This window comes from Cucumis melo, chromosome 7 (assembly GCF_025177605.1).
Source record: "Cucumis melo cultivar AY chromosome 7, USDA_Cmelo_AY_1.0, whole genome shotgun sequence".
In the NCBI taxonomy this organism is placed as follows: domain Eukaryota; kingdom Viridiplantae; phylum Streptophyta; class Magnoliopsida; order Cucurbitales; family Cucurbitaceae; genus Cucumis; species Cucumis melo.
Window position 1 is genome coordinate 17,251,680 of NC_066863.1, and position 24,163 is coordinate 17,275,842.

At 35.8% G+C, this 24,163-nt stretch overlaps 1 protein-coding gene across 5 annotated transcripts; it reads left to right on the forward strand.

Moving 5' to 3' along the window:
* Positions 1-1,087: 1,087 nt before the first annotated feature.
* LOC103501188 (uncharacterized) lies at positions 1,088-10,589 on the forward strand. Of its 5 annotated transcripts, XR_007822347.1 has the most exons (5): positions 1,088-1,810; positions 2,397-2,454; positions 2,662-2,904; positions 9,935-9,998; positions 10,154-10,589. XR_007822347.1 is itself a non-coding variant. In XM_051087509.1 (3 exons), the coding sequence occupies exon 3, from the start codon at positions 3,950-3,952 to the stop codon at positions 6,980-6,982; it is 3,033 nt and encodes a 1,010-aa protein (XP_050943466.1). In that variant the 5' UTR covers positions 1,088-1,810; positions 2,397-2,454; positions 2,662-3,949; the 3' UTR covers positions 6,983-9,928. The 5 variants fall into 5 exon arrangements, 2 of the variants coding, with proteins under 2 accessions (XP_050943466.1, XP_050943467.1); XR_007822346.1 differs by lacking the exon at positions 2,662-2,904; XR_007822345.1 differs by lacking the exons at positions 2,662-2,904; positions 9,935-9,998.
* The last annotated feature ends 13,574 nt before the right edge of the window (positions 10,590-24,163 follow it).

Below are 24,163 nucleotides of genomic sequence, written 5' to 3' on the forward strand. Positions count from 1 at the left end.
AGGGCGAGATCCCTTGTTTAAGACTTGGATTTAGTCCTTAAGGGTACAACCTATCTACTTAACCAAAATCGTTAGTTTATATAGCCAATGGTGTTTTGACTTAAAAGTGACTATTTCATGGTTCTAGTCTTATGCAAACTCTTTACATAGGATGTCCTCACCTCCACTACAGAGCGGGCCGCATCCATAGTGTTCCCAGAATAAGGTGCCTAACCTTATTTATAGACTATAGACCATTTGGGCTATAAACTCGAACTTGATCCATATCTACGTCTCTACATAAAGTTCAAGTCTACACTAGATAGCCTCAAGACCTTAGTTAATTGAATTCCAGATTATAGTATTCTATTTTCACTAATAAGTCCTCAATAGCCACTTTATTGAATAGAATATAATTTTAACTACAAACTACATGTTTTAGGACATAAATTCCTACAAACTCCCACCTGGACTAAAACTCTTAGTGTGACAAAATATCGTTGAATTTAAGCGTGAGAGAATTACTCATATGACATTACTACAAAATCTACTTTACTTTAGACTAGCTACTTTTACATACTTGACGTTTTTATTAAAAAAAAAACATCAAGTATTGACCATTTTTCTAATATTTTACGTTAGCTTTTATTTTACGTGTTTTTCGCATTAAGTATAAGGGAGAGTTTACTTGACGTTTTATTCATGTCAAGTATAGCATACATTTACTTGACACAAAAAACACGTCAAGTATAGTTTAAAGAAAACAAAATTTTTGAATTATTTTCATTAGCTTTTACTTTGACGTTTTGTTTCTCGTCAAGTATAATTAACATTTACTTGACGTTGAGATAAAGTCATTTATAGTTAACATTTCTATTTTAAAATGTTTTGGAAATGTCAAATATAAAAAATATACAAATATAAAAATAAAAAGTATAAAAATACTTTTTATTTCCCTCTTTTCATTAAATAAACTTATTAAAATAAATTTATTAAAAAAGCTTATTAAAATAATCTTATTAAAAATTATTTTAATAAAAAAATTATTTTAATGAAAAAATTTATAAAAATAAATTATTTTATTGACACTTTTCCTCCGACCCTTTCATCTCTCCCTTTCTCTTCTAAAAACCCTCCCTTTCTCCCACACAACTTTTCCCTCCCTCAATTTCTTTTCACCCAAAACCCTCCCCCACACAAACGTTCCTCGCCACACGTAACTATCCTCCCCATCCGCTTGCAGTCGGACACTCCTTGACGCATGCAAAATCAATGCTTCTTGTGGTCGAATCGCAGTTGGAAGTTCCTCATCGTTGAATCGCACCCGGACGCTCTTTCTCCTTCAATTCTCAATTTTCTTTGCAAGCCACATGCCAGTCACCTCTCCGACCAGCTCGCACCACCAGCCTCTCTGACTTTCTACTTGCCTTCGTTCGGTCCAATTAGACTTGGCGACCTACCTATCGATATCTCCTTCTTCATCTACAAGTCATAGCTACTGCCTTGATGGCTACAAATGCTCTTTCCCAATTAAACCGATTTCTACTTCTTATTTGATTTTTGGTAGAAGGAGAACGGGGAGGCAGGTGGTCCGAATGGCTTGAAGGAAGAAAAGCTCCTCCTTAAGGGCTATTTATAAATAGAAGCTTTTGACCCTTGATTAGTTTTTCTGATTTTATATCTTCTCTATTTCTTTTGTACACACTTGTAAGTCCTAATCTAAAACTTCCAATATCTATTTTCTAAAGTTGCTCTTGCAGAATTTAATATGGAGACCGTAGAATACAAGAACATCACCTTTACCGTTTGGGATGTTGATGGTCAGGACAAGGTATGCATCTCCTTTTTCATTAGTGAAAGGAGAGAGGCAACTTTTGCTTTTAACCATATTTAAGAGACAAGCAGTTCATTTTGAATTTAATATCAAAATAGAATTTCACTCTTCTAATTTTTTTTTACCCTTATATGTGCATAATGTGGTTGATGCATTAGCAAGTTGCTAGTTGGAGTTTCTTGTTCCGATGTTAAGAAAAGCAACAAATGCCATTTTGAAACCTAATAAATTTGGATTGGCAGTAAACATATTGGTTCTAATTTGGTATGTTACTGCATGCTCTTCTTATTTTCTTAATTTGATCATATAATATAATTTTGTATCACCACAAATATAGTACTTACATTTTCCAAAATGACTAATTAATCATGCTAATTAGTGGATTATCACTGAGGCCTTTAAGGTTTTTGCTAATTATGTTTTTATATGTTCACATGTTCTTGAAATTAAAAAATTTCTAAGAAATTATTCTGAACTATTATGTTTACTCGAAGTTTGACTGGAGTGGTTTCCTTTTAAAAGATTTGTCCACTTTGGAGGCATTACTTCCTTAGACACATGACCTTATTTTTGTTGTTGATAGCAATGATAGGGATAGGGTCGTATAGGCAAGAGATGAGTTGCATAGGATGTTGAATAAGGTATGTTTGTAGATGCTTTTATCTTTTCATTCTGCATCCTAATGAACTTAATTTGCTTTTGATTTACCTACTAGAAGTATTTTTTGTTCCATCTCATAGGATAGTTGCAATTTACATGAAGTTCCAAGTTTTGACAATGACTTGCGGCATTTGCTTGCATCCAATCACTTAGCTATTATCGTAATTGAACTTATTTTCTTTTGTTAGTGGATTCTTCAACAAAGACACATCTTGTCACACCCCCTCCCGAACCACCTGCTGTCTTAGCCCGAAAGACGACATGAAGCCAACAGACATCGTCTCCTCTAATAATCCCTGTTGGCCCTACTGAAACGTTAAACTAGATAAACATACCAATCTTAGATATAGCATATTCAACATGGAACACCACACAGTGGAATCAACAGAAACCTTCCCAACATACACAAGATGCAGTTCTGACATCACTTGGTTTGTAAAATAACCTAATATAAATATCACGACCAAAACCTACACAACTAGAGTTTTATGACCACGACCTCTAGGACGATATTATACAAACCTTACAAAACATTTCAATATGAACAGACTCAAAATACAACTTCAACCACGTACTAGAGTTTGATCCAGAACTTTCAGCAGACGTTGGTAGTGTATCAGGCATCGGGAGCTCGATCTCTACCTAAAAAGTGAGAAACATTTTGAAAAGAATGAGCTACGAGGCCTAGTGAGTGCCTAAATTTAAAACTCTAAATACGGACGTCAAAACATGTGATAAACCTTTAGATGTATAAATATGTTCAATCAGAGCATTTAACATAAACGTGTAATAAATAAGGCCTTCTAAAATATCTTCCAAGTTCGTCATAAAAAAAAATCTAGCAAGGCATAACAAGTACATCAAACGTTTTAACTAACATGACCGATCTACGTGGTGTAGGGCACGCCCAGTACAACCAACGTTTACTAGTCGTACGATGTAGTGGGGCCCGCCCAGTGTCAGAGGCATAATTGTCCAACGTATTATTTACCGTTGGCCGTATGCCCGAATACCCCCAAATCACTTTATCTTTATGTCTTGAAAGTAGTTTAGGTTAATTCTTTCGTTTAGGTGTCGTCGAGTCACAGTGTGACATTTCAGCTTTTTCATATGCAAGCTTGCCAAGGCCAAAATTCTCAATATGTACTATAGGGGGGGTACATGAACAGTCCGACCCCCGCCCAAGCCTTGTCGCACTCTTTGCATGCTGAGTTATTTTCCTTGCAATTGACAGTCTTCAATTCTTTCTTTATGACGTTTTCAACTATTTACTTTCTCTCTCCCGTTTTATAAAAACATTTTCCCAAGAACGGGGAGGGAGGCTACGTCATACTGCGAGTTTGTCCGCGGATTCCGATTATCGAACGGTTGACTTGCTAATTGAGCTAAGCAAGTGCCGCACAATCGTGTTGAGAAGTTACGATTGTGACAAGTGGTATCAGAGCCAAGTTGGCTAATTGACGATTACACCGAGACATGTCGTCGTCGAATCCATCGGGCAAGGCCCAGAGAGACCGACTAGTAGAGATAGAAGAGCAGATGCTCTACCTAGTCGAAGTTCCCGACTCCATCCGCTACTTGGAGTCTCGTGTCGATGAAATTTCTGAGAAAGCCGACACGATCGATGCGGTAGCTGGCCGTGTCGAAGGGTTACCAATACAAGAGTTGTTGGCAAGGGTTGACGCCCTAGAAGAAAATACCAACGCCAGAAGAACTATTAACTACGAGCGTGGGGAGAGTTCCTCAGGCTTTGCTGCCCACATGGAAGAATGTGTCAACGAGCTTGATAGCGCTCAGAAGACACTATTAGAGATGATAAACGGCATGTCGGAGGATTTTAGAGTCACCCTCGATGTCGTTAGAAATGAAATCGCAGACGTGAATGCAAGACTGAGTCTCACGATGCGAGCAATGGCAAACCAAGCTCCAGCTGGAGGAGCAATTTCGGTTAGTAAAGTAAAAATCCCAGAACCAAAGCCCTTCTGTGGAGTAAGAGATGCAAAGGCCCTGGAGAACTACATTTTCGACCTTGAACAGTACTTTAAGGCTACAAACACTGTCACCGAAGAAGCCAAAGTGACATTGGCAACGATGCATTTGTTTGAAGATGCAAAGTTGTGGTGGAGGTCCCGATACGCAGACATACAGGAAGGACGTTGCACTGTAGATACTTGGGACGCCCTGAAGAGAGAACTCCGCTCGCAATTTTTCCCCGAGAATGTGGAAATCCTGGCTCGGCGAAAATTGCTCGATCTAAGACACACTGGCGAGATTCGGGAGTACGTGAAACAGTTCGCAGGGTTAATGCTAGACATCCGGGATATGTCAGAGAAAGACAAAGTTTTCTATTTTGTCGAAGGGCTGAAACCGTGGGCGAGGGCCAAGTTGTATGAACAAAGGGTCCAAGACCTCACGTCAGCGTATGCAGCAGCCGAACGGTTGTTCGATCTGACAGGTGACGCTCAAGATGTGAGACGTCACAAAAGCTCCTCACTTGGAAGGAACAGGAATAGTCGTCCGAGTTCCCCCAAAACTGTCAGAAGAGACGAATACACTGGTAAAGACCGAAGATCTCACCAGTCAAACACAGAGAACACATGGCAAAGGCCGAATAATCAAAGCCCACCCAAGCGCCGCCTAAGTTGTTACATATGTGGTAAGCCACATATGGCAAGAGAATGCCCGAATAAAGTCGACTTCCATGCGTTTCAGGCCTCCTTAATCGTGGATTCAAATGATAAGTCAAATCATGCTGAGGATGAAGCGGGCCTGATAGATGGGGGTGAAAGGACTCGAATAGGGGCCATAAAGTACATGTCATCTCTCCAGAAAAAGTCGGAGGAGGGACATGTACCAACAAAAGGGGGCTTACTGTATGTTGACACCTGGATCAACCAAAAGCAAGCTAAGAGCACTATGGTCGATTCTGGCGCAACCCACAACTTTATTACAGAGGCAGAAGCTAGGCGTCTAAGGCTCCGTTGGGAGAGGGATTCAGGAAAGATGAAAGCCGTGAATTCCATTGCCCTACCTATCGTCGGATTGGTGAAGCGAACGACGATAAAGTTGGGAGGATGGAGAGGCCCCGTAGACTTTGTAGTTGTAAAGATGGACGACTTTGATGTAGTGCTGGGAATGGAGTTCCTCCTTGAACATCAAGTCATTCCAATACCTTCAGCCAAATGTCGAGCAATTACCGGATCCTTCCCCACGGTAGTGCAAGCAGATATTCGCCAGCCTAACGGGTTCAAAATGATATCGACCATGAAACTAGACAAGAGCCGCGCCCAAGAGGAACCACCATCTGTGGAGATCTTGCTTGGGGCGTTGGAAAAGCTGGGGGAGACAGTCCCCAAGGACACTCTGTGTGTCCCAGAGAAGTGCCGTGGTGTGATGCCAAGTAGATGGCCCAAGTCCTCGTCGATGCGGAGGAGAACCGACCATGGGGTAGAGTCGCCATCAGAGGCAAACGCGCATGCGAAGAATGCTTATCGCATGGCGCCGCTGAAGTTAATCAAACTTCGGAAACCATCAGAGATGTTGTCGAATACAGGGTGTAGTATACCTGTACAAGCTACGTATGGAGCCCGCGTCCTTTCCCTGAAGAAGAAGGACAGAAGCCCACAACAGTGTGTTGACCGTCGCACCCAGAATAAGCTCACGGTCCGGCGTAAATGTCCACTCCCCATGCTCACGAGGCGGGTGGACTGCCCACGTGGAGTGAAGCATCTCCTAAAGTCAGACGACCGATCGAGGCAATGTCGAGTAAGAACAACGAAGGCAAAGGGACTCGAGAAAAATTGGGTCACAAGGCATGAAGCATACGAGTTCCCCGTGGTGCCGTTGGGTCTTACTGATGCCAAGGGAGGAAAGTGTTGTTCTGTGCAGGGCCAGGTGAGCGTGCTGAGTCATGTGGGAGAGTGCCACCAAGGTGGGTCGTCGAGAGAAGAAGACACTCAGTGGAGCGAGAACCTCGGGTGTCAGGTCGCCTTCAATGGTTCGAAGCAAGCCATGATCGAGGGGCCAAGTCTTGGGGTCGTCGAGGCGACCAAGACTCCTGAAGTCAAAGCCGAGCAACTCAGTTGTGTGCTCGCAGAACACCTGCATCATTGTGTTGATGGCAGACAAAAGAATTGGGTTCAACTGCTGAAGGTAACCCAATTCGGTTATAGTGCTCAGACCGACTCGCTGATCAAGAGAAGTCCGTTTGAGATTGAAGATAAGAGGCATTCTGTATTGCCGCCCGTCGCTGATGGCCCTTGTCTAGGGGACCGCCCTCAAGTCCACCGAGTTGGAGAAGAATGTGAACAGATGGCCAACATCGCGCGAGTATGCCTAGAAGAAGCTTCAAGGCCGATGGAGGAGAAGGGAGATCAAAAGCGATGCCCTCTCGAGTTCGAGGGGATGACCAAGCTTCCAATTGACGGTGCAACAACGTCGTATGATTATCTGTCAACCTGGACCTGGAGGAAGACAGAGAAGTCGAGGAAGGCCTTGCTGACAGAGTAAGGACTTGTAGAAGGCCCACGAGGGAGATACATAAATTCCTCGTGAAGCGGAAGAAGCCCTCGTGGAGGTGACCAGCGGAAGACCTGTCGAAGACTTTGAAGCGTGGATGCAGAAGACCGAAGAGCTCCAGCTTCGCCAGTTGACGAGGACGTCAACCGTTTAAGTGGGGGAGAATGTCAGGGGCATAATTGTCCAACGTATTATTTACCGTTGGCCGTATGCCCGAATACCCCCAAATCACTTTATCTTTATGTCTTGAAAGTAGTTTAGGTTAATTCTTTCGTTTAGGTGTCGCCGAGTCACAGTGTGACATTTTGGCTTTTTCATATGCAAGCCTGCCAAGGCCAAAATTCTCAATATGTACACTATAGGGGGTACATGAACAGTCCGACCCCCGCCCAAGCCTTGTCGTACTCTTTGCATGCTGAGTTATTTTCCTTGCAATTGACAGTCTTCAATGCTTTCTTTATGACGTTTTCAACTATTTACTTTCTCTCTCCCGTTTTATAAAAACATTTTCCCAAGAAAGGGGAGGGAGGCTACGTCATACCGCGAGTTTGTCCGCGGATTCCGATTATCGAACGGCTGACTTGCTGATTGAGCTAAGCAAGTGCCGCACAATCGTGTTGAGAAGTTACGATTGTGACACCCAGCACTCCATCATCTTTGTCGTAGTGAGGCCCGCCCAGCACTCACGACAGCTTCGTTGTCACGGAGTACACTCAACGTCGACAACGAAAATATAACCTGTGTGCACACTGTACCATATAGCCTCAGGCTCAATATCTCACTCATGTAGTCAATGGAAATCTCCACGAAGTCACATGAAAACATTTAAACATGCCTGTTTATTGTTATCTTTTGTAAAACTCAAGTTTATTCAGCTTGCTCGTGAAAAACTTTAAATCATTATACAATATTTGCTAACACATGCTTTACTTTAAAAGATATCGTTTCAACTACTTTTCATAAAGCTATTAGCCACGTGCTCGAATATAACCCTCATTAGAAAATCTAAGCTCAAAACTCATGTTTGAAACCGTTCCCAAACACCATGTATCATTCATAGAAAAACATGTAAAACATATAATTATGAACAACGTTTTAATAACATTTTAGAAATTTGTTTTGTCACTCAAAGTCTTATCTAGTTCCCTGGCTTGTAGACTCTACCTATTTCCTCTAAGCCTGTCAATAACCAAAACCGAGCATTAGAACCATAGATAGCTTTGTCTTTCCATGCTCATGAATCTCTAAACAATTAGATTAAGAATCACATTACATCCCACTTTCTAGATTTTTCAGATTCGATATCCTAACTTCCAACACTCATAACTTCCTCAAACCTTAACCAACATTAATAAAATATACATAAAACTCTTCATTTCTAATACTCTATAACTTACCTGAAGAAATTAAAATGAGATTCGCAACCAATTTGTCCAGAATTGCCCCGAACACAGACAATATAGAATTCAAGGTTCTCTACCACTCTTTATCTATCTCTTGCAATTAACCCCACTTAAAGTCATTTTTGGCTCACAAAATCTTCATGAAAGTTGTAGGATATTGAATAAGATTTCCAACCATACCAAATAGAGCTTCTGATTCGACTTGTGCACTTCCAGAATACTCAAAGCATCAAAGAACACTAGAAATCCTTCTGGTTTGCTCGAAAATCTTGTGCTCTGTTTTCCATTTCAAAAACCATTAACTTCTCATACTATTCAGCTCAAGCTTCCTTCATGAAAGTTGTTGAAAAATGAACTAAATTTCAAGAAAATCAAACCTTACCTCTTAGTTCCTTCTGGATAGCTCAAACCGAACAAAACAAACCAGAGGTCGATAGTTGCACCCAGATTCTGCAATGGCTGGCTTTGCATGAACTTTTTCCTATCTTCTTCAACCTCAAACCACGAAATTCTTCTTCTTCTTCCCTCACTCTCTCCTCAAAGTGCTCTGAAAGTTTGGATGGAAAATGATGGAGGAATGAAATGAAATTGGGCTGAAAAATGAGCTTGTCGGTGGTGGGCTTTGTGCTGTCCAATTCCACTTCCTTTCTTTTCTTTTCTTTTCTTTCTTCTTTTAACTTAGTAATCCTAACAATAGATGACAAGAGAAAATGATCCTAGGAAAATCTCGGGTTTACACATCTTGTCTTCTTCTTTTCTTATCATACTTGGAACATGTTATGTTGTAGGGGTTCTGAAAGAGAAAGGAACCTTGAATGGCGAGAGAAATTCTTTTTGTTAATTTGGCACAAAAATGTGCATTGTGTTTAGATATTTTAGTTATGTTCCCTGTCTCTTTAACAATCACAATCTTCTTCTTTCTTCTAGTCAATCGTTATTGTTTTATGTTGTGCAATTTTCAAATATAAGTTCAAAAGCATCAGAACTGAACATTTGTCCATACATAGGGCAATGGTTGAAAGTAGAAAGCAATATGAGATAGTTGCCAAAAACATATGCCTATAATATAATCTTGAACGCTTGTGAATTTTGTTTGTATTTTAAGGGTAACTTGTGTTGTTGGTACACCCAATAAATACTTTATTTACCTCTATATCATTTAGACTGCAACTTTATTTTAATCAAAATTATTGAATACTTTATTTTGTAATTTTAATACATTATGAATGGAAAAATATTTATTGTGCTTGAACTAAAATTTATCAAAAGCTAATTAATTCAAAAATTATTCTTAAGAAAAAAGTTAACTTTTCATAGCCATAAGTTAAAGCTATAAAAAGATTTATATTGCCAAGTCACTAAAGTGATACATAATACACCAGAAGAGGTTGCAAACCTTGTCTGTATTGAAGAAACTTTATTAAATCACTGTGATTTTGTTTTTTAATTTCTTTCTTCACCAGCAATTGAGTTTTCCTTTCTTTGTTGCTTTTATCTTATTTAAAGTAACAAAACTTTCGTTTTTTTGCAAATCTCGTAGACAATGGAACTTCTTGGTCCCTTCCACTTAGCAACCTGATCTCGAGTTAGGCCTTGATGGATTAGTATATCTCCTTTTATTTACTATTGTTTTCTAATCTCGTTCCATTTCTTATAAGTATGGATAAATCATGGATATCAAAGAGTAGATTATCTAAAGAGTTTGAGTTGGATAAATTTTACGTGTATGAGTTCTTAAATTGTTACTTACTTGTGTTAGGTAAAAGCTTCAAGACCGATGACAAAGGAGGTAGAAGTTACTAGTGAACCATCCAATCTACCAATACATTTGAAGTATATTCTCATATATGCTGAAAGGGTAAATGTTGATGGGTCTAGTTTTTCATTTCAACTACCTCTTGAGCTATTTGGTATACCTCGAAAGAGTTATATTTTGCGAGAAGATGTTATTGATTTTTGCAACATGCAAAAAGTTAAGACTTATATACATGAGGCAATAGATGTAAGGGAATAGACGTTAGTTTTGGTATACAACACATGTTTTTTGTAATATGAGATATCTATTATTATTGTTGATTTTGGAATAGGCCACAGATAGGAAATTTTAGTTGGCTATATTTGGATTGGAATTGTGTAATTGTTGATGACATTGCTGAGAAGAATGAAATTATTGTTGTTTTACTTATTATACTCAATTATTTGTCATCTTTTTGTTGTGTAACTACTGATTGGAAAGTTTATTTTGTTGATTGATATGTTCTATTGAAACAAATGTACCTAATGCAGGAAACAAAATATAGAAAATTAGTATATTTGATATATTAATAAATAGTATACATGACGTTAAATACATGTCAAGTATACGATCTTACTTAATCAAATATACTATTTTACTTGATGGTTTTTTAGTGTCTATACAATTTTACTTGACGTGTAAATACTGTCAAGTATACGATTTTACTTGACGTGTAAATACTGTCAAGTATACGATCTTACTTCACATGTAAATAGTGTCAAGTATACGATTTTACTTGACATGCAAACACTGTCAAGTATACGTTTATTTGACACGTAAAATGCATCAAATATACAATCTTACTTGACACGTAAAAAGCGTCAAGTGCGATGAATTACTTGACGTTTTTACAGTGTCAAGTAAACGTATACTTGATGGTTTTTTAGTGTCAAGTAATCTGACTATACTTGACAGTCGATTACTTGACGCTTTTAAAAATGTCAAGTAAAGGTTTACTTGACACTGTATTAACGTCAAGTAATCAAATTTCTGTAGTAGTGAGTACAATAAATATATGAATACAACAAACTAGGGTATATACCCAAACATTCTCCCACTAGTCCTAGTGATCAAACTTCGTAGACCTAAGCTATTTAGGTGACCTTAAAACAATTTAGCCATGAAGGACTTTGTAAACCAAACAGCCACGATTTTCTCAACAAGTATCGAGGTTACTACAATGTTACTACGATGCATAATTACCCAGATAAAGTAGTACACTTTAACTTTACGCTACTTCACACTACTACTTCTCCATTTAGAGTGAATATTGGTTTTAATGCAGAATTTCTAACATTTTTATAAATCAAAATCAGTGTATTCGATAAAGGTCGGATCCTTAGCACTATACACGAGCACATAGTCTTTTAAATTTCTAAACTATTTTAGAATATACTTAATGACAATCCAACTCTTTTGGAATTTTGTATTTTATATCTAAACAAAATTTTGTCTATATAAGATGCTTGAGACTGGCTAGTATTCTGTTCTTGTAGTTCCAAATAATTTGGATCTTGAGAACACATTTTCCATTTCCAAAACTCTTATTTGGAAGTACATATCTAGTCATTTATAGACGTTAGATAGATAATCTACATAATTCATTGTTTTTTCATAAAGTCAATGCATCCTCTTAAACTGCCATCAAGTATGACGATTTGATTTTTGATAAAACCAAGTAACGATCAGGTTAATGAACAACCCTCCCACTACTTCAAGGCACTTTTAACTTTTGAGAAGGATGTGACTAACCAGATTCCCTAATTTTATCAAGTACTTTAGTGGATGAACTAGGTTATCTATAACGTCTTTGGAAATCCTAGTATTAATTTACTACTTGTTTTTATCATTTATGATGAGGCTTTTCTTTAGGAATCTGATATCTGTCTATACAAATTTCTTATTCCTTAAGGATCAAAAAGCAAAGCTCATCATAGAGCAAACAATATCAAACAAGGCTTAGTTTCTTCTTTCTAATACACCGTTCTACTTAGACGTACTAGATGTAAAGAGTTGTGACTAGATTCCAGGCTTTATCAAATAGTCTTTGAATCTAAGTCCACATACTCTCTACCTCGATCTAATCGAAGTGTCTTTTTATAGTTTTACCTAATTGAATCTCAACTTCAGACTTATGATGCAATAGGTAAATTATGACTAAACCTTGAATAATCATCAACAAAATTGATGAAATATTCATACCTTCTTTGAACTTTGACATTCAATGGTCCAAAGAGGTTCGAGTGTACGAGCTCTGATGGTATTTTTGTTCTAAGACCTTTTCCTAATAAAAGATCTTTTGGTCATTAATTCTTTTAAGATAAGACTTGTATGAACCAAAAAAGTTATCTTTTAACTAATTTAGAAGTTTACTTTTAACCAATCTCCCAATCGCATTGAGATTTATGTGATCGAAACTTAAGTGCCATAAATGGGCATTAGAAGAATTCTTTTTTTTTTCTTTTATGCTAAATAGTTCAGTATTAAAAAAAATATGTTCCAATTGGCCTTAACTTATATAAGTTGTTTATAAGTATGGCATAACAAAACTGAAGAATTTTTATAGAGTGATGAACCTTTCATTGATTTAAAAAATATTATATATATTTGTTCTGAAATACAAGAGATAGATATTAATTAAAGTTTTCAACCTTTGAGAAGCATAAAATAAATTTTACATATGAAATATTTATCTAAACAACTTTAGATCCCTCATTTACTTCAGCGATATTGAATTGCATCATCATGTCTAGGACATGTTCTTTAATTGAAGTCTCTTCCTTCATTCGCTTGTTGTAAATGTGCTTAATAGCTTCGTGTTTGAGAGACCATGAAGGCTGACTAAACATTTCCCTCAATGAATCCATAAACTCTTTAGCTGTGGCTAAGGATTCATGTTTCTTTTGCCAAAACATCATATATGTTGGCAAGAATATAGACACGGGCCTTTTCATTGGCCTTAACCCATCAATCATATGCTTTCCAAACATTTCGATTAGCATTTAAGGTTGGGGCTTGAGGACTTAGTTAAGACAAACCTTAAATTATCTACGACTAGTATAGTATTTAGGTTTGATTTCCAAGTCATATAATTATCGCCATAAAGTTACTCAGAAGTCCAGAGTTGTACTTATTGAGCTATTCATGCTGGAAAATAAAACATATTTTAATTTAGTGAAAAACTACAATCCTTTAAGAACCAATTACTTTAGCAAATACTAATAACATATCAATCATTATTATGTTTTGCAATGATATTTCAAAGGTTCAGAATAACCTCTACCGAAGGGTAGTCGATTACTCCTCCTTAGACCAAGACAATCTTGACCAAATGCTAACTCTTGAGTATCTCATATTCACTTAGCACTTAGTTATCACTAGTTCGGTCAAAAATATACCAACAACTTAGTAATTCTTGTAAGTGTAACCCTCCATTTTCTGATCTTAAAGATAAGAATCATTATGCTCCCGAAAGTGGAAAGACAATATGAAAACTGATATAAGAGACCCTATCCATATAAGAAATCCGCGGTGTTCCAAGCATTATAATATAGCCCTCCGAAGGGAACATCGCTCCAGGGCAGACAAGTAGATGCATTATAGGAATCTCACAGTGCGACCCAATAGAAGAGACTATGGGATGTGTTGTCACATATCCCTCACCCACTTACTATGAACTACTTCCCCTATTCACCTTGATATTGATCCATGCAAACACTCTTCGAAGGGAGTCCACTCTTATGCACGGACCAAAGTCCTACATGAACCTCACGGTGTGAACTCTTAGGGACGTTAGAGCTAAAAGTACGCTACTTTTCTCTAGCTAAAGTGTTCTAAGACGGTTTTAAAGGGTACTTAGGAAAGATAAGATCATATTTAAGCTAACTTAAACATGTTCTAGGTCTAGGTGAAACATTCAGCATAACCATTATATCGAATTTTAATCTATGATCTCTAAGTGATAAACTAATTTTATTACCTCGCATCTCTCACGCTTGCTCATAAAACTAAGTTAACTAGGATCAAGAATTGATTACGATCTCCAAGTAACAGGTGTTCCGTAAACTGTCAACTTAAGAAACCTCCAACCTTATTCATCTTATCTGACTTGTTGATAAGATCAAATCAGGTGAGCCTCTTGTAACTAGTTTTACAAGATATCGACCTAATTCTATGAAATTTGGAATATATATTTTTAACCTAGGTGAGCATGCACGTTATCTTTGTTATAGATTTTCAATGTCTAATTCATTTTATAACACTTTTAAAACATTAGACAAACATATAACATTCATCTAACAATATAACCGTTATATAAATAAATTAACTAATATGGATTTTTCATCTATTTAACTTTTAATTAAATCATATTTAATTAATTAATTAATTATATTAAATCATATTTAAACAAAATTAACTTAATTAATTAATCATATTAATTAGTTTCCACATTAATTAATCAACATGCATACTATACATTATAACCATTATAACATACTTTCAATGCATGAACATGTTAATCTATGGTGGGATTTTAAATCTATATGACATACTTTATGCACATACAATTAAACATTAATTAAAACATACATCAAATGTACAATTAATTAAAACACCCTAAAATGAACTGGTTTTGGCTCCTAAATTAATCTAAAAACTAAATTATTACAATAATAATTTGGTGGAGTACATAAACCGCTCTCGAACAACTCAAATTGACTGAAAAACTACTGAATCTGCACTGAACCGGCCTAAAACCCTTTGAACCAAATCAAGACCCAACAATTGGGCTTGAACCAGTCCAAGAACAAGTGCACGACCCAAAAACTCATCAGTTGCATGGCCCACCTAGAATCGAATGAAACCCAAGTCGGACACAAAGGGCATAAGAAAACCAGATGGGCACGCGGATCTTTATCTGGTGAGCCATGAACAGGCTTGTGGGCCGAAAGGGTGGGCTGCGCGCAAGGTACTGGGTCGCGAATCGGGTTTTGGGTCGGGTCTGAAGCTTAAACAATCATTTAAGGGTAAACAACAAGTTTTTGGGCCTAGTTTCGAGTCGTAAACCGGGTCTGGAGCCTATTTTTAGGTTTGTCTTATTCTTTTTCTTCGAATTTTCAACTTTTCTCTCTCCCAGATGAAGAAATTATAACCTAATTTCCAACTCTAATGACTCCAATAAAATTACAGACCCTTTGCAAAATTAAATTAAGCTACAAGTTGGGGATATTACAATAAATATTACAAATTTAAACCTAATTTAGGGCCAAAACCATAGAATTTATTTTAGTTCATCACAAACAATTTATCAAATAAATTGACAAACCCACCATATGCAAATGAGTAAATTTAGCATGCTCTGTTGAGTTGCCCTCACCTATGCAAATCTAAGGATAATACCATTTGAACAGAAGTTCATAGTTAGCTATGGATTAAGATTAAGTTACCTAGGTCATCATAATCGAAATAGTCAGTTTATATAGTCAACAGTGCTTGATGATCAAGATCAACAGTAAAGAAAACTCATTTCTAAACTCGTGATTCGAATCATTTCACATGATGCTTGATCAATACCACTTGAATGGTCCTAGCATGCAAAATCTAAAACACAAGAAATTGCAAATGAAAAACTTGGCTTTCAACAAAGCTAAAGAAAATACTCAATTCATTAACTTCTCAAATCTGTCCACTATGGAAGAAAGAGAGACCTTTATATAGCCTTGATACCGTAAACCTAAAGACACAAATTTAAATAGCTAATTTATGAAGAGTTAAGTAACCTATATGAGTTACAATTCTCCACCTTCTCCTAATAAATAGCTGATTTATGGAGAATTAAGTAACCTACATGAGTTACAATTCTCCACCTTCTCCTAATAAAGAAAAATAAGGTTTAAATAAACAAATAACAAAGCAATAATGAAAAAATAAATTTTTTGTAGCATCCACGAAGTAATTTGAGCTTGAACTTTGCTAATGAAAAGGTAGTTCATTAGCATTTAATACACATTAACTTGCAGCTCGCTTCACACAACATGAAAAAATGTACTCCAACATCTTCTACAACTGTCTTTGTCAAATTCACCTTGCATATGAGTGATCATAGCAAGTTGTAGGTTCTTGGCTCTTAATCTTGTAATTAGACCTAGGGGAATGATAATCGATGTGGCTTGGTTCATATAATCCTCCCCCACTTGAGAAAGATTCGTCCTTGAACCACAGTCATCACCTACATCAAAAGAACTTATCAGTAACATTGAAAGTAGCACTTATTGGAATTCATGTCCTAAAACTCGTAGTTTGTAGTTAAATTATATTATATTCAATAAAGTGGTTATTGAGGACTTATTAGTGAAATTAGAATATTATAATCTTGAATCTAATAAACTGAGGTTCGAAGCTATGTAGTGTAGACTTGAACTTTATGTAGAGACATTAACTTGAATCGAGTTTGAGTTTATAACCCAAATGGTCTATAGTGTATGAATAAGGTTGGGTGCCTTATTCTGAGAACGCTATAGATCCATCTCGCTTTGTAGTTAGTACAAACGAGGTAATCCTAAATCGTTCATGCAGAGACATGAAAGTGAGGGCATTCTATGCAAAGAGTTTACATAATACTAGAACCATGAAATAGTCACTTTTAGGTTATAACATCGATGACTATATAAAATTGACTATTTCGATTTTGATGACCTAGGTAACTTAATCTTAATTTTGAGCTAACTATGAAATTTTGTTTAAACAATATTATCTTTAGATCTTCATAGGTGAGGTCAGCTAAACGGCGTTGGCCCAACAAACCTACCATTTTTAGGGGTAAGACCGGGTGGATGGCTAAAGACATAGGGTGCAAGATAGAATTCACTCTTACCCGTGGTTTAGGGTTAGTAGGTAGGTCGTTCTCTTAAGGACTGAATCCAAGTCTTGAACAAGGGGTCCTCTCCTCTCAATGGTCCGAGAGGAATTCAGTTTCCAAGTTGGACCTTAAACCAATTGTTCAATAGTGGATCAGTGGGGCTTAAGGAATAAGATGTAGTCTTAGGGGTAAAACGGTATTTTGATCCAACCGAGGTTAGGAACAACTTGTGAAGAATTAACTTACTAATTATGGTTATATCATATAGATAAAAATATATCTATAGTAAGGGGAGAGCAACTACGAGACTTTAGTGGATGACCCATTAATTAACGAATGTTGCCTTGCTCAGTCTAAAAGAGTTTATCCAGTTAATCTCAGATCGTTGGAGCGCATGATCAAATAGGTCCATTAGATTCCCCTGCTAGCTCATTTGGAATTAACTTAAAACAATATGTTGGAATAATTGGAATTGTTTGAATTTGGTAAAGAGAGAGAACTCGACAAATATATTAGATATAGCCGTTAGTTTATATGTTTGATAGAGCTTTGTGTTTAAATGTGATTTAAATGTTAAAAATTATGAATACGTATTCATATTCGGAAGCTCATAATAGATGGAATAGGTCAAAGTTGTAAAAAGTCAAAAGTTGACTTTTGACTTTAAAAAGTCAAACTTTGATAGGCTTAATATTCAAAGTTTGACTTTTCAAAGTCAAAAGTCAACACTTTGGCTTTTTACAACTTTGACCTTTTCCATCAATTCCGAGCTTCCAAATATGAATCCATATTCATATTTTTAATATTTAAATTACATTTAAAAATAAAGCTCTATAACCAACGACTATATCACATATATCCATCGGTTTTTCTCTCTACCTAATTTGAATTATTCCAACATAATGTTCTAAGTTAATTCCTTATGAGCTAACAAGGGAACCTAATGGACCAATAGATCATGGGCTCCAATGATCCGAGATTAACTAGTTAAATCCATTTAGACTGAGTTAATCAACATTCGTTAACTAACGGGTCATTCCACTAAAGTCTCGTAGTTGCACTCCCCTCACTATAGATATATTTGTGTCCATCTAATATAATGATGATCAATAAGTTAATCCTTCACAGGTTGTTCGTAACCTTGGCTGGGTCAAAATACGGTTTCATCCACGAGACTATATCTTGTTCCTTAAGTCCCACTAATCCACTATTAAACGTTTAGTTTAAGGTCCAACCTATAAACTGAACCCTTCTCGGGCCAATGAGAGGGCGGGATCTCTTGTTCAAAGACTTGGATTTAATCCTTTAGGGAACAACTTATCTACTAACCCTAAAACAGGTAGGAGTGAATTTCGTCTTACACCCTATGTTCCTAACCATCCATCCGATCTTACCTCTAAAATGGGAGACTTATTGGACCAACGCTGTTGAGCTACCCCCACCTATGAAAATCTAATGATAATACCATTTAAATAGAAGTTCATAGTTAGCTCAGAATTAAGTTTAAGTTACCTAGGTCATCATAATTGAAATAGTCAGTTTATATAGTCAACGGTGTTATAACTTAAAAGTGACTATTTCATGGTTCCAAGCTTATGTAAACTCTTTACATAGGATGCCTTCACTCCCATGTCTCTACATGAACGATTTAGGATCACATCGTTTGTACTAACTACAAATCGGATCGCATCCATAACGTTTCCAAAATAAGGCGTCCAACCTTATTCATTCACTATAAACCGTTTGGGCTATAAACTTGAACTTAATCCATATTTATGTCTTTACATAATGTTTAAGTCTACACTAGATAGCCTTTAGACCTTAGTTAATTGGATTCAAGATTATAGTATTATATTTTCAGTAATAAGTCCTCAATAACCATTTTATTGAATAGAATATAATTTTAACTACAAACTACGAGTTTTATGACATAAATTCCAGCATCCTACCTAACCCTTTTTCGTTACCCGACGTGCCCAAGATCGGTTGCTCTTTTCGCTCAGTGTCCGTGTGTCCGTAGGTCGGTCTGAATCAACCCAACCTAGTTGCTCCATTTTTCCATTGCCACATGTCTGGTTCGTTGCTCTGCCTAACCCCGCCCAACCCGCTATTGACCCACACATACCCTGAAGGTTTTTTTATGGTTTGGGTCGGTTCAAGGGGTTTTTTGGTTGGTTTAGCTTTTTTTGGTGTTTTCAAGTCGACTCAAGTGGTTGAGGAGCATTATGTACTACATCAAAGTTATTATTGTAATAATTTAGTTATTAGCTTAATTTATGAGCCAAAACCAATCTATTTTAGGGTGTTTTAATTAATTATGCATGTAATGCATGTTTTAATTAAAGCTTAAATTTTGTGCATAAAGTATGACATAAAGTTTTAAAATTTCACCATAGGTTAACATGTTCATACATTGAAAGTATGTTATAATAGTTATAATGTATAGTATGCATGTTAATTAATAAATATGGAAATTGATTAATATGATTAATTAATTGGTTAATTAATTAAATTAATTTTTATTAAATATGATTTAATATAATTAATTAATTAATTGAGGTCTTTTAAAAAATATAACAAAGTGGCAAAATATTTCCACTGTTTAGAACAATTTCAAAAAAGAAAAAAGCCCACAGGCCCACAATGAAATATATAAAAAATGTCTCATCAACCACATTGTCAATAATGCACTTAATATATTTAGTATACGATCATTTAGATTTGATCATTTAGATTTGGATAGACAAATCTAAATGATTTATTTTTTCAATTCTATCATTTAATTTGGTTACACACTCGTTTAGATTTGATCATTTAGATTTGGATAGGCAAATCTAAACGATTTTTTTCAAAATTTGGTACACGACCGTTTAGATTTGGCTAAACGATGTTTTTTAAGGTTATTTTGGTACAAGATCGTTTAGATTTGTTTACATGATCATTTATTTTTTTCAAAATTCTTTAGTACACGACTATTTAGATTTGGCTACTATGATCGATGGGTTAAGGCCAATGAAAAGGCCTGTGTCTATATTCTTGCCAGCATGTCTGATGTTTTGGCAAAAAAACATGAATCCTTAGCCACAACTAAAGAGATTATGGATTCATTAAGGGAAATGTTTGGTCAACCTTCATTCTCCCTCAGGCATGAAGCAATTAAGTACATTTACACCAAGCAAATGAAGGAAGGGACCTCTGTTAGAGAACATGTCCTGGACATGATGATGCATTCCAATATTGCTGAAGTAAATGGCGGTCCATCAATGAGGCAAATCAGGTGAGCTTTATTTTACAATCTCTTTCGAAGAGTTTTGTACCATTTAGACGAAGCATCTCAATAAAATAGAGTTCATCTTAACCACTCTTTTAAAGAGCTCCAGTGATTCCATAACCTTACCATGGGTAAGGAGTGGAAGCAAATGTTGCTACCACAAAGAAAGAATTAGTGAGAGGATCGTCCTCTGAGACTAGAGTTTGACCTTCACAAATGAAGAAGAAGGAAAGGGAAAGACTCCCAAGAATAGTAAGGGAAAGAAAGTTGCTAAAGGTAAATGTTACCACTGCAACAAGGACAGATATTGGTTGAGAATTGCCGAAAGTACCTTACTGAGAAGAGAGTAGAGAAGGAAGTACAAGGTAAATTTGATTTTTCTAGCTGTTGAAATATTCTTAGTGAAATATAATACTTCAACTCGAATACTAGATTCAGGAACCACTAATCATATTTCAGGAAACTAGTTCTTGAAAAGCTAGTAGAAGGCGAGACCATCCTTAAAGTTCCAAACATAAGAGGTTGTCTCAGCTAAAGCAGTGGGAGATCTGAAGTTGTTTTAATAGATATATCATACTTAAAAAAAATTTACATGCTTCTCAGAATTTTGAGATATTTAATATCTATCTTTTATATTTCAAAACAAATGTATAGAATATTTTTTGAAATCAATGAAAGGGTTCATCTTTCTAGAAAATGTATTCAAATTTTTTCTGTTATACTTATAAACAACCTATATATGTTAAGACCAATTAGAGCAAAATTTGCCTTTAATACTGAAATGTGTAGCATAAAAGACGAAAAAGTTTCTTCTAATATCTATATATATGGTACTTAAGATTCGATCACATAAATCTCAATGTGATTGGGAGATTGGTTAAGAGTAGACTTCTAAATTAGTTAGAAGATAACTTTTTACCTTCTTGTGAGTCTTGTCTTAAAAGAAATAATGATCAAGAGATTTTTTACTAAAAAGGTTTTAAAGCCAAAATACCTGCAGAGCTCATACATTCGGACCTCTATGGACCAATGAATGTCAAAGTTCAAAGAGGGTGTGAATATTTCATCAAATTTGTTGATGATTATTCAAGGTTTGGTCATATTTACCTATTGCATCACAAGTTTAATTCTCTTGAAAAGTTCAAAGAATTTAACCCTAAAGTTAAGAATCAATAAGGTAAAACCATAAAGACATTTCGACTAGATCGAGGTAGAGAGGATGTGGACTTAAGATTTCAAGACTATTTGATAGAACATGGAATCCAATCACAACTCTTTGCATCTAAGTACCCCTAAGCAGAATAGTATATCAGAAAGAAGAAACTAGGCCTTATTAGAAATGGTTCGCTTTATAATGAATCATCAAACCACGTAGTATATTAGTATTGAATAGGATTTCTAAAGACATGATAGATAAAACTAGTTCATCTACTAAAGTAGTTGATAAAACTAGGGAATCTGGTTAGTTACATCCTTCTCAAAAGTTAAGAGTGCCTCGAAGTAGTGGAAGGGTTGTTCATCATTCTAATCGTTAGTTTTATTGGAAACTAAATCGTCATACTTTATGATGATTTAAGAAAGTCCATTGACTTATAAAAAGGCAATGAATGATGTAATTATTTATTTGACGTCAAGAAATGGCTAGCTAAGCAATTTCAAATAAGAGATTTAAAAATGTGCAATGTGTTCTCAGAGATCCAAATTGTTCAAAATCGCAAGAAACAATCACTAGCCATAACTCAAGCATCTTATATGGACAAAATGTTATCTAGATATAAAATGCATAATTCCAAAAGGAGATGGATTGTTGTTAAGTATATTCTAAAATAGTTTAAGAAATCAAAATACTACGTGCTTGTGTATAGAGCTAAGGATATGATCCTTATTAGGTACACTGATTTGATTTCCAAAGATGCTAGAAAGTCTACATCAGAATCATTATTCACTCTAAATGGAGGAGTAGTAGTGTGAAGAAGTGTAAAGTAAAATTGTACTACCTTATCTAGGTAATTGTGCATCATAGTGAGATTGTAGTAACCTCGATACTAGTCAAGCAAATCATGGCTATTTGATTAACAAAGCCCTTCACGGCTAAATTGTTTGAAGGTCACCTAAAAAGTTTAGGTCTATGGAGTTTGTGCACTAGGACAAGTGGGAGAATGTTTGGGTGTATGCCCTAGTTTGTTGTATTTATATGTTTATTATACTCATATGAGTAATTCTCTCACGGTTAAATTCAACATTGTTTTCTCACACTAGAAGTTTTAGTCCAAGTGGAAGTTTGTTAGAATTTATTTCCTAAAACTCGTAGTTTGTAGTTAACTTATATTTTATTCAATAAAGTGGTTATTGAGGACTTATTACTAAAATAAGAATACTATAATCTTGAATCCAATAAACTAAGGTTCAGAAGCTATCTAGTGTAGACTTGAACTTTATGTAGAGACATAAAGGTGGATCAAATTCGAGTATATAGCCCAAACGGTCTATAATGTATGAATAAGGTTAAGCGTCTTATTCTGTGAACACTATCGATGTGGTTCGCTTTGTAGTTAGTACAAACGAGGTGATCCTGAATTGTTCATGTAGAGACATGGAAGTGGGGCTATCCTATGTAAAGAGTTTATATAAGACTGAAAGCATGAAATAGTCGATTTTAAGTTATAACACTGTTTATTATATAAAACTGACTATTTCGATTATGATGACGTAAGTAACTTAATCTTAATCTTGAGCAAACTATGAACTACTGTTCATATGGAATTATCCTTAGATCTACATAGGTGAGGGAAGCTCAACGGCACTGGCCCAACAAGCCTCTTATTTTAGGGGTAAAACTGGGTGGATGGCTAGGGGCATAGGGTGCAAGACGAAATTCACTCCTACTTGTTTTATGGTTAGTAGATAGGTTGTTCCCTTAAGGACTGAATCCTAGTCTTGAACAAGAGCCCCACTCTCTTATTGGCCCGAGAGGGATTCGGTTTACAAGTTGGACCTAAAACCAATTGTTCAATAGTGGATCAGTGGGACTTAAGGAACAAAATGTAGTCTTGGAGGTAAAACAGTATTTTAACCAAGCTAAGATTATGAACAAACTATGAATGATTAATTTACTATTCATGTTTATATAAGATGGACATATATATATCTATAGTGAGGGGAGTGCAACTACAGGACTTTAGTGGAATGACTCATTAGTTCACGAATGTTGATTAGCTTGGCCTAAAAGGGTTTAGTCAGTTAATCTCAGAACGTTGGAGCCCATGATCTATATGTCCATTAGGTTCCCTGCTAGCTCATATGGAATTAACATAGCACGATATGTTAGAATAATTTGAATTGTTCGAATTAGGTAAAAAGAGAAACCAATAAATATATTTGATATAGCCGTCAGTTATAAGTTTGAGATAGAGTTTTAAGTTTATATGTGATCTAAATATTAAAAATATGAATATAGATTCATATTCAAAAACTCGGAATTGATTGAAATGGTTAAAGTTGTAAAAAGTCAAAATGTTTACTTTTAACTTTGAAAAGTCGTTGACAAACTTTATATTTAAATGTGATTTGAATTTAGAAAAATGAGCTTTGGAGGTCGAAATTAGTCCAAACGGACAAAATGGTAAAAATTCAAAGTTTGAAGTGGTCAAATGATCATATTACCCTTGGACTAAGTCAGTGGGAAAATCCAACATTTTGTTGGATAATCCCAGTAACACTCAGTAGGATAGATGGCTAAATGAGATTCTAACATCTAGCCCACTAAGTTCCACTAATTATTAGTGCAATATTAGGTGTTGAGATTTTATAAACAAATTACATGCATTTTTGCATGTAATTTGCT